Consider the following 11,344-nt stretch of genomic DNA (forward strand, 5'->3'; position numbering starts at 1 on the left):
TAATAGGAAAGTGAACACAAGAACAAGGGGACACAATCTGAAGTTAATTGGGGGAAAGATCAAAAGCAACATGAGAAAATATTATTTTACTGAAAGAGTAGTAGATCCTTGGAACAAACTTCCAGCAGACGTGGTTGGTAAATCCACAGTAACTGAATTTAAACATGCCTGGGATAAACATATATCCATCCTAAGATAAAATACAGGAAATAGTATAAGGGCAGACTAGATGGACCATGAGGTCTTTTTCTGCCGTCAGACTTCTATGTTTCTATGTTTCTAGATTGGATCTTAGACCCAGTGACTAACGTAGATTGGCTCTTAGACCCAGTGACTAACGTAGATTGGATCTTAGACCCAGTGACTAACGTAGATTGGATCTTAGACCCAGTGACTAACGTAGATTGGATCTGCACTGTTTTTATCTTATTCTCAATCTGCTCTTCTTTCCTAGGCAAATTCTGAGGGATCACAGCTGCCTTCAAACTCTCCTTCAGCACCTCAAGTCACACAGCCTGACCATCGTCAGCAATGCCTGTGGCACCCTCTGGAACCTCTCGGCACGAAGCCCCAAAGACCAAGAGCTACTGTGGGACCTGGGGGCAGTCAGCATGCTCCGGAATCTCGTCCACTCTAAGCACAAGATGATCGCCATGGGCAGCACCGCAGCCCTCCGCAACCTCCTTGCCAACCGTCCACTCAAATATAAAGATGCCATGGTCATCTCGCCGGGTTCTTGTATGCCCTCCTTGTATATGCGAAAACAGAAGGCCCTGGAAGCTGAATTGGACGCTCAGCACTTGGCCGAAACTTTTGACACCATGGAGAAGCAGACCTTGAAGAAGCAGAGCGTCATCAAGAAACCCCTGCGGCACATGGATAGCTTGGCCAAGGACTACGCTTCCGATTCAGGTTGTTTTGATGACGACGAAGTGCCCAACGTCTCTAGCAGTACGGAGACCGGAAATGCATCGGTTCTCTCCATGTTCCTAAATTCATCCTTCCTCCAAAGCCACACGTTGCCGAGAACGGTTTCCCAAAGACGAGGCCCTGAACCGGAGAAAGATCCAAGCGGGAAGCCCACGGAAGCCAAGAAGTCCTCCCCTCTGCTCGTGTCCCAGGATGACGACGTCTCCGTAGTGGCTGAGAAATTGGCCAACAAGATCACGACGACCGTGGCCAAGATAGATAAGTTGGTGGAAGACATAACCACTCTCCATACCTCCTCTGACGACAGCTTCAGCCTCAGCTCCGAAGACCACGGCCTCGACTGGCAGTACGGTCTGGATGAAGTCCACGAGGCCCGTGCCCAGTCTTGCTCTCCGTGCCGCCTCTCGGACACCAGTGGGATGATGAAGCGTGAAGGTCTGAGCCGGGCTCACACCCTCCTGCGGCTGAAAAACGCCTACACGAGCTTGTCCAATGATAGCCTCAACAGCGGAAGCACCAGTGATGGTTACTGCCCAAAGGAACACATGAGACCGTGTACTCGGACAACCTTCTTGGACTTTAAAGATGAGCTACACCGGTATCAGAAACGACCCAGCCGCCTTGATTTGAAGAACATCTTGATGAACAGGCCGGAGAAGATGGAAGTGCCCGAGAACAAACAGCAAGAATCCAACGTGATGGTGGAGGAACCAGAAAAAGAGAAACTTCTTGCAAAAGCCAAGGTAACAAGGATTCCACCTGATGTTGCGGAGAAGGAAACTGAATGTAAGAAGAAAGAGGGAGACAGACAGCTCGTTCCTGATCCCAAAGTCCACACAATCAAACTCTCCCCATCCTATCAGCATGTGCCCCTCGTAGAGAACAATACCATAGCATCTGGCACCATGAGGGTCTTGGGAACCAGCTCTTACTATCCCAATTTATCCATGAAAACCACCGATAACCTTAACAAAGTTCCAGAGAAACTGACCGCAGCAGAACCAGTGAAACAAGAACGGCTGCCAAAATACTTGATGGAAGATACGCCCATTTGCTTCTCCAGATGCAGTTCCCTGTCTTCCATTTCCTCTGCCGACAACATCCTAGACGGGCCGAGCCACAGTGAGAACGAGATGGACACGGATTCCTCTCTAGAGATCATCGAGGTAGAAGAAGTGGAGGAAGCGCAAAAGAACCATCAAGCAAAGAAGGCAAAGCAGGAGGTGGAAGCCCTCAGCTCATCTTCACAACCCATTGCTATCCCCTTCCCTAATAAAGAGAAGATGTTTCTCAGAGGAGCGTCACCTTCTCGCCATGAGGACTTGACGCCTTCCAGCTCATCTGAAAACTACATCCAGGAGACCCCTTTGGTGATGAGTCGCTGCAGCTCGGTCAGTTCTCTGGGCAGTTTTGAGAGCCCGTCCATTGCCAGCTCTATCCAGAGCGAGCCCTGCAGCGAGATGATTAGTGGTACGGTCAGTCCAAGTGAGCTCCCAGATAGCCCTGGGCAGACCATGCCACCAAGCCGCAGCAAAACGCCTCTGTTCGAACTCAACAGCCAGCCAGAGAAGGAAGCCAGCCAGTTCAACATCCAGTGGGAGAACAATGTCAAGAAATTTATGGACATCACAGACTTCAAGGAGCGTTTCCAGATGCCCCAAGACCTCGACTCCATGGTCTACTTCACGGTGGAGAAACCCAATGAGAACTTTTCATGTGCCTCCAGCTTGAGCGCACTACCCCTCCATGAGCATTATGTCCAGAAGGATGTTGAGTTGAAACTCATCCCGCCGTTCCCAGAAAGGAGTGGGTTGAACTTCATGACTCATGAGAAGAGAGACGACGAAAGGGCCATTGAGGGCCAAAGGAAACTGGAGTGCCTGGAGTTGACCTCTGATGAGGACATTGAAATTCTGAGGGAGTGCATCAATTCGGCCATGCCATCCCGTTTCCGAAAGATCAGGACCTCCCTTGTCTCGGGTCTTCCAGGCCAAGTCCTAAACCCTCAGACAAAGAAGTCAATGCAGGTTCCGGTCTACATGTTGGTTCCTGCCAACCCCCACTTGGGCATTCCCAAGCACAGATGGGCCACGGTCACCCGACCCAACAAGGACTACCCGGGCAATGAGGATTCCTTCACTGACTCAGCGGAAGGGACCCCCGTCAACTTCTCCAGCGCGGCTTCTTTGAGTGATGAGACCCTTCAGTACCCTATGAAAGATGAGGGAGATTCCCAGCATTGCTCTGGAAAAAGAAAGGACGTGGTGGGGCCTCCGATGGGGGTGCTCAAGAGAGAGATTCGCCAGCTTGAGCAAAGCAGCTGCCGGATTGGAAGAATCACCTCCAGCCATTCAACGCCAACCAAAATGGCCGCCTCCTCTAAGCACAAAACTGGGTCGAATCACACCAGCCCACTCCGTGCAACCCGTGCCCAATCGGCTGAGTCCAGGAGAGGAAACATCCCCCACAGAAACCTAGAATTAACTTTCTTGAGGCAAGGTAGCTCCAGGGCAAGTTCTGAGGGCAATCGTTCCAAGAAGAAGGAGGAACCTCGGGAGAACAGCAGCCATGACAGCGATGGAGCCTTCCCATCCTTCTGCCACACCACACCAACCGAAGAGGCTGTCTACTGCTTCTACGAGAATGACTCCGATGACCTAGCGGAGTTACACAGGAAGAACTCGCCCAAGAGAAAGCCCAACCCGGCCAGCAAAGGTCAAAAGAAAGAATGCTGGGTTAAGAAAGAACCTGAGCTAAGTTCCAGTCAGCAGCTTCATGCTAAAAACAAGATGGCGTCCCATCTACGGAGCAATCTGATCGCAGACGAGACTCCGCCGTGTTACTCTCTCAGCTCCTCCCTAAGTTCCCTGAGCGACCTTGAACTCTATGGGGCCGGAGAAAGGACGCAGATGTCCAAGATCAGAGCTCACTGCCAACTGACCATGAACCGCCGGCAGGGGTCAAGAGCAGCCGCGTCCAAAGAGAGGGACAGCTCTGCCAGTTCCCTCAGTTACAATTCAGACAACGATCTCCGGCAGAAGGGCATCGGCTTGAGTGGGCCCAAGAGGAGGCGCCATTCGGCCAAGAGGAGGAACGCTGAGAAGGAGCAGAAGGGCCTCAAGGCCAAGGAATGGAAGCCCGAGAGGTTTCCTGATGAGATCGCTTCTGAAAAAGGTTCAGATCTGGATAGTGTTGACTGGAAAGCCATCCAGGAAGGAGCAAACTCCATTGTTACTTGGCTGCACCAAGCTACTTCTTCCTTTGGCAAGGAGACATCCTCAGAATCGGACTCCATTCTGTCTTTCATGTCGGGCCTTTCGGCAAGCTCTGCTTTGCAGCTCAGTTTGGACAGAAGAGACAAGACCCGAAGCCGGAAAGGTCCCACCAGTGGCGTGGAGAAGAAAAACCTCCCCAAGTCTTTCCAAGATGGCAAGAATCTGAATGAAACAAGAAGTCCTGGCAGCAGGAATAAGTCGGAGAAAAACGCAGGCCAGCAGAAGCCCTTGAGCAACCTACCCGTCGTCTTCCGAGGCAGGACAGTGATCTACATGCCTGACGCAGTCAAGGACTCGCCAATGCAGAGCTCCAGGTCCACCCCAAAGAAAACAGGAGCGGAGACGAAGCAGGAAATCCCTGAGAAAGCTCTGAATCTCAACCAACCGAGATCAAGGAGTCTCCACCGGCCTGGGAAGATCTCAGAAATGGTGGAATTGATGTTGCCCAAAAGAAGCGCAACTCCACCTGCCAGGATGACCAGAGCACCGTCGTCTGGGTCCTCCAGAACCTCCACGCCCTCCCAACCCAACCAAAAGAAACTCACATCTCCATCGCAACAATCCAGCAGACAGGTGACGTCGCGGGAATCTGGAAAGAGCAGTGGGAGCACCACACCCGTTGGCCCAGCCCCCAAGCCGGTCCAGAAATCCCCTGTGTCTAAGCAACACAAGACCCAGAAATCACCCGTCCGCATCCCTTTTATGCAGAAGCCCGTGAAGAAGACACTTCCAATGAGAAACACCATGCCTACGCTGGAGGAACGAGGAGGAAACAGCAGCAGTGAGCTAAGGCCTAAGGTCAATGGGAAAGGTATTCTCCAAGCCAACCGCCTTAATTTGATGCGCATGTCCTCAGCGAGATCCCTCAGCAGTGACTCCCACCAGTCGGGCTTCCTACGGCAGCTGACGTTCATCAAGGAGTCACCCAGTCTTCGCATGAGGCAGCGCTCCGAGGTCTCAGCTCCCGAGCCTTTGTCCTCACTCTCTCAGGGTGCCTCACCGCGGAGAGGCCGCCTTGGCCTGCCTACCGTCTTCCTCTGCTCTTCCAGATGCGATGATCTCAAAGTGGACAAGCCAGCTGGCCCAAGCCGACGTCCTGTCATCTCCCGGACACCTCTTCCCGGCCAGAGTCCCTCTGCAGGGGGGGGCCCAAGGCCGCCACGCAGGACAAGCTCAGAAAGCCCCTCCCGACTTCCCGTCAAACCCAACAGCATTCCTCCAGAGTCTTTCAAGCGTTACTCATCCTCTCCTCAAATCAACATCATCAAGAGGGCCGCCAGCCCTACCGCTACTCCATCGGACAACCCTGAGCCCTCCAGTGGGAGAAAGAAGAATGAGGAGGTCTCAAAACTACCGGTGATTCATGCTGCAAAGAAAGCCACTGAAAATCAACAGCGGCCGCGACAACCACAGCAACAACCACAGCAGCAGCAGCCGCCGCCGCCACAGCTACCACCACAGCCGCAGCCTCAGCAGCATCCAATGCCATCACAGCCACAACCACTGCAGCAACAGCCGGCGATGGTGAAAGGGACCTGGAAGAGGATCCGTGACGAGGACATACCCCACATTCTGAAGAGCACCCTTCCTTCGACGGCGTTGCCCCTGGTTAGCACTTGGCAGGAGGAAGAGCGCGATCAGACGCCTGGAGTCCTCCAGCCTAAGACGAGCGACGCGGTTGTGCAGACGGAAGACTTCAGCACCACAAAGACTAATTCCAGCACATCCCCTACTCTGGAGACCCAGGCGGTCATCAAGGTCCCGCCCGACAGCTTCGACGGAGACGGCTTTGCTCTCGCGAAGGCCAACACAGCGTCCATCTCTTTTACTCACGAAGGGTCCGTCAGTTCCCTTGGGAATTTCCCTTCTAGCAGGCACAGCTCACCAAGCCGGGCTGCTCGGGTGACCCCATTTAATTACACCCCCAGCCCAATGGTGGAGCCCACAGTCCAAGAGAAAACTCAGGTGGAGAAAACACAAGTTTGACAGCCTTCTCGGTTGGCCTGACAAAGTACAGTAGTACCTCTAGATACGAGCTGCTCCACATGCGAGTATTTCAAGATACGAGCCACGAGGGGAGAGAAATTTCTGTTCCAGACCTGAGCTCAAATTCGGGATACGAGCCGAGCGTCCACTAGGTGGCGCAAGAATCCTTGCTTTTGGTTATCTCGGAGGGGAAAAACAAAGTCTAAAGCCATTTGTTCCAGATACGAGTTGCTCGACATACAAGCTTCCTTCTGGAACGAATTATACTCGTATCTAGGGGTACTACTGTACTGGAATGATCCTAGCTAGCCACCAAGACAGATGATATGTGATATATATGGTATATGACATATTTTTTAAGAAGTTACATTGGTCGTTTCACCCCAACTACCACCATTCCTAACAAAACAAGGAGGATAATGGACGAGTATTTCTTATACACAACAAGACTAGCGGAATCGCTTCTTGTGAGAGATACCAAAAGACACACAGGAACAAAACGTACAGGTGAATCCTCGACTTACAACCAGGATTTCCATTGCTAACAAAGTGGTTGTTAAGTGAATCACACCTGATTTTAGCCCCCCCTCCCCCTTTTTTGCCCCAGTTTAAAAAATGACCAAAGCGTTTAAGCGAATCACAACATTGTTAAGCGAATGTGGTTTCCCTCATCGACTCGGATTGTCAGAAACTAGCTGGGAAGGTTGCAAAGGATGATCGCAGGCTGGCTGCCAAATTCTGATCACAAGGAACCCAATGGTTGTTAATTACAAGGACTGGGTGCTCGTCACATTTTTTTTTTCAAGCGCCACCGTAACTTTGAACAGTGAGCAAAGAAACGGTTGTAAGTCGAGGACTGCCTGCATTTTAATTTCTTCCTTTGCAAAGGACATTTTGGAATGAGTGGAGGATTGGGAAAAATAAAGCCAAGCCAAAAATGAGACCGCCCCAAACTCAGCAGCTCTTGGCCAGAGTGGGTTACGGACCAACCTTCAGAATTATTTGAGTGCTATAGAGCAGTGTTTCCCAACCTTGGCAACATGAAGGTATTTGGACTTCAACTCCCAGAATTCCCCAGCCAGCATTCGCTGGCTGGGGAATTCTGGGAGTTGAAGTCCAAATACCTTCACGTTGCCAAGGTTGGGAAACACTGCTATAGAGAAACATTTTCCTTTCATTCATGGGCAAAGAAGTGGGAATTTTCAACCCAGGTTGAAAGGTTCATTCCAGCATTGAACTTCCTGTAAAAAATTGCATAAAAAGATATTTTCTGGATATCTCATGTTGGAAGGATAGGATATTGCAGTCCCACAACCCCCCCAGGCCCGAAACAAGTTTATTATCTTGCTGAAAAATCAAGCCAAACCTTGGACCGACGCTGTGCTTTGGAAATAGAGGGACGTCCTCCATCATTTACAAAATACCTGCCTGAAGCTGACCAGAAGAACAGGTGTGGACACAGCAGGTATGCCGAATTCACCTGCTTCATCGAAGGACAGTTTTTAAGTTTAGTCTGACGTTCAGGATCACCTCCTTTTTTACATTGTGCAGGACTTATAAAAGTAAGCCCTCAACATATGACCACCGTCGAGCCCAAAATTTCTGTTGCTGAGCAAGACAGGTGTGCTAAGTGAGCTTGGCCCTTCCTTGCCACGGTTGTTAAGTGGATCAGTGCTGCGTTGTTAAAGCCGGAGACTCAGTGGTAAAATGGATCTGGCTTCCCCCTCGACTTTGCTTGTCAGAAGGCCGCAAATGGGGAATCGCACTTCAACCGATGGCCAATTTTGATCACGTGACTGTAGGGCTGCTGCAATGGTTTGTTAAGTGCGAAAAAAATGGTCATTTTTGTCCCCAGTGCCGTTCGAACGGCCACTAAATGAACTTTCATAAGTCGAGGACTACGAAGGCCGCGGAATGGCGCTCAGAAAAGGGTCCACCGACAGGTGTTTCCGCCTCGCGTTGAGAATATTTCTCGCTCATCTTCTGCCAAATCCGTTTCCCCCTCTTTGGATCCAGCCAGCCGGTTAAAAGAAAGGCCCTGGTGGCGCAGTGGTTAGGGTGCAGTACTGCAAGCTGCTTCTGCCGACTGCTGGCTGAAGTTCACCAGTTCAAATCTCACCACCGGCTCAAGGTTGACTCAGCCTTCCCCCCTTACGAGGTGGGTCAAATGAGGACCCGGATTGTTGGGGGAGATATACTGACTTTGTAAACCGCTTAGAGAGGGCTGTAAAAGCACCGCGAAGCAGTATATAAGCGCTATTGCTATCGCCGTGGGTCCATCCTGGATTAAACCGACCGGCTGGCCAAGTTAACGCATCAAAGCCTGCTCAGGATTTCCCTCCACCAGTTTCTCTCCACCTGGAGCTCTTCTTTGGTCCCCACAACTATCAAGAAAACCCTCTTTGCATTGGAGGAGAACTTGAACCGCAACCATTAATTAAAGTAATAAACCACAACTTGCTTCCTGGAGGGAGGCCGTGGGGGGAGAGAGAGAGAGACGGAAAACTTCAAAAACTTCTGGCTGCATGTTTTAGGTTGCAATTTGGATGTGCAGCTGTTGGAAGGGAGACCTCTTGGGAGGAACCGGTCTCCGAGCAGGACATGTCAAGAATTGCACTATTAGTTTTAACATGTGGGCATCGGGGCCACCACCCACCGGTCCCCGCAAGATATCCGCGGCTATTTATTGGGGGCGGGAAGCGGGAGGAGGGAGGGAAGGGAAGGAGAGGCGTTTGTGTATCTGAGAGGGGAATATTTGGCGGGGAAAATTTATACATCAGTGGGGCAGTGTGTGTGTGTGTGTAAAAACGATGGACAGACGTAGAAGGAAAGTTTTGGCAACCTTGGGGCTGTGAATACACGATCTGTAATACTTTGCTGTGCCTCTAATTACAGCCGTTCCTTAATCTGCTAATGGCTAATCTGTCTTTCTGTGGGTGCTGGGTGGTTTGTTTACGGAGTGGGGGAGACACATAACGGCACCTTGGCTTCCTATATCTTGGCCCACCTTTTTTTCCACAGGTGCCGAAAGAGGTTGTGAGCATGTTATTGTGCATTCAGGAGTGCCCACACCCATAATTCAATGCTTGGGAAGGGCGAAAACAGCTTTCCTGCCCCCCGGAGGCCCTCTGGAGGCTGGCAACAGCCTGTTTCCCAACTTCTGGTGGGCCCAGTAGGTTCATGTTTTGCCCTCCCCAGGCTCCAAAGGCTAAAAACACCCTTCTCCATCCCCCTCCGGTGTCTCTCTGGAAGCCAAAAAACGCCCTCCCAGAGGCTCTGTTCGAGCCAAAAATCAGCTGGCCGGCACACACATGCACACTGGAGTTGAGCTAGGGCAACGGCTCATGTGCCGGCAGATATGGCTCCATGTGCCACCAGTGGCACCCGTGCCATAGGTTCGCCATCACTGCTATAGGCCAAAGTCTACAGGATTGGTTATGCGGAGAGTTTGGGAGGGTTTTCGAGGAGGTTTGAGATGGCGGAAATGTCATTCTTCCTTCCTTCCTTCCTTCCTTCCCTTTCCTTCCTTCCTTCCTTCTTTCCTTCCTTCTTGCTTGCCTTCTTTATTTCTTTCCTTCCTTCTTTCCTTCCTTCTTGTTTGCTTGCCTTCTTTATTTCTTTCCTTCATTCCTTCTTTTTCTTTCTTTCTTTCTTTCTTTCTTTCCTTCCTTCTTTCTTTCGACTTCTATGCCACCCAATCCTGAAGGACTCAGAGCATCTTACAAATAGAATTTTTTTAAAAAGTCAAATATAAATATTATATGCTGTTTTATTATTGTTGTGAGCCGCCCCGAGTCTACGGAGAGGGGTGGCATACAAATCTAATAAATAAATAAAATAAAATAAATAATAAAATAAAATAAAATAAAATAAAATAAAATAAAATAAAATAAAATAAAATAAAATAAAATAAAATAAAATAAAATAAAATAAAATAAATAAAATAAAATAAAATAAAATAAAATAAAATAAATGTTTGGGAGAGGTGATCAGAGACAGAAGTAAACATCTGTAACTTCTTGATGGGCGTGTTTCCATTGGTGCATACGTGTTTTTCAATCGTGACACTACTTTGAGACCCCTGGACTCCAACTCCCAGAATTCCCCAGACAGCATGGCTGGCTGAGGAATTCTGGGAATTGAAGTTCACTCGTCTTAAAGCGTGTGAACTTCAATTTAGCACAAGTTCTCAAGATAATGTCAGGAATCTTGTTTAAATGCTGGCAGATTGTATTTCCTTGGGCTGAGGCAGAACAGGCAGCATTACATAAATCTGAACCAGGCCTCGGATGAGGAAATAAGGATGAAAAGAGAAAATTGGCCCTAAGTAATCTCATCCAGCATTCTGATCCAAGGGGGAGGTTCACAAACCAAGCATGAAGAACAATTGGCCTGGTTGTGGCTTCCAGTGCCTGATAAATTCAAAGATTTAGTGATTAATAGCCCTTGCGGAATAACCTCACCCATTTTGGAATCACTCCAAGGTGTATCTGTTTCCGTCTCTTCACAATTTGCTCCTCAGCACTGGATCCTGATAACTGGCCTTATTCTAGCATGAGATCATGGAATCAACTGTAGTAACTGTGAGAGGGATCTTGGAGTCCTAGTGGACAACTATTTAAATAGGAGCCAGCCGTGTGCAGCAGCTGCCAAAAAAGCCAACACAGTTCTAGGCTGCATTAACAGAGGGAGAGAATCAAGATCACGCGAAGTGTTAATACCACTTTATCAGGCCTTGGTAAGGCCACACTTGGAATATTTGCATTCAGTTTTGGTCACCACGATGCAAAAAGGATGTTGAGACTCTAGAAAGAGTGCAGAGAAGAGCAACAAAGAGGATTAGCGGACGGAAGGCTAAAACATATGAAGAATGGTTACAGGAACTGGTCATGGCTAGTTTAATGAAAAGAAGGACCAGGGGATACATAATAGCTGTGTTTCAATGTCTCAGGGGTTGCCACAAAGAAGGGGGAGTCAGGCTATTCTCCAACGCACCCGAGGGTAGAACAAGAAGCAATGGGTGGAAACTAAACAAGGAGAAAAGCAACTTAGAATTAAGGAGAAATTTCCTGACAGTTAGAACAATTAATCAGTGGAACAAGAAATTGTGAAAATGGGTGAACAGTGCAGTCAGGTGGTAAGGAAAGCAAGTA

General features: G+C 49.5%; 1 protein-coding gene across 1 annotated transcript in view; it reads left to right on the forward strand.

The window, feature by feature from the left end:
- APC2 (APC regulator of WNT signaling pathway 2) overlaps positions 1–6,834 on the forward strand; it is a 50,281-nt gene extending 43,447 nt beyond the window's left edge. Inside the window, exon 14 of the mRNA XM_070745571.1 lies at positions 455–6,834. Coding sequence (XP_070601672.1) covers positions 455–6,191 — 5,737 coding nt within the window. The 3' untranslated portion in view covers positions 6,192–6,834. The remainder of the gene's footprint in view (positions 1–454) is intronic.
- Positions 6,835–11,344: the final 4,510 nt, after the last annotated feature.

Source organism: Erythrolamprus reginae, chromosome 1 (assembly GCF_031021105.1).
Source record: "Erythrolamprus reginae isolate rEryReg1 chromosome 1, rEryReg1.hap1, whole genome shotgun sequence".
NCBI lineage: Eukaryota > Metazoa > Chordata > Lepidosauria > Squamata > Dipsadidae > Erythrolamprus > Erythrolamprus reginae.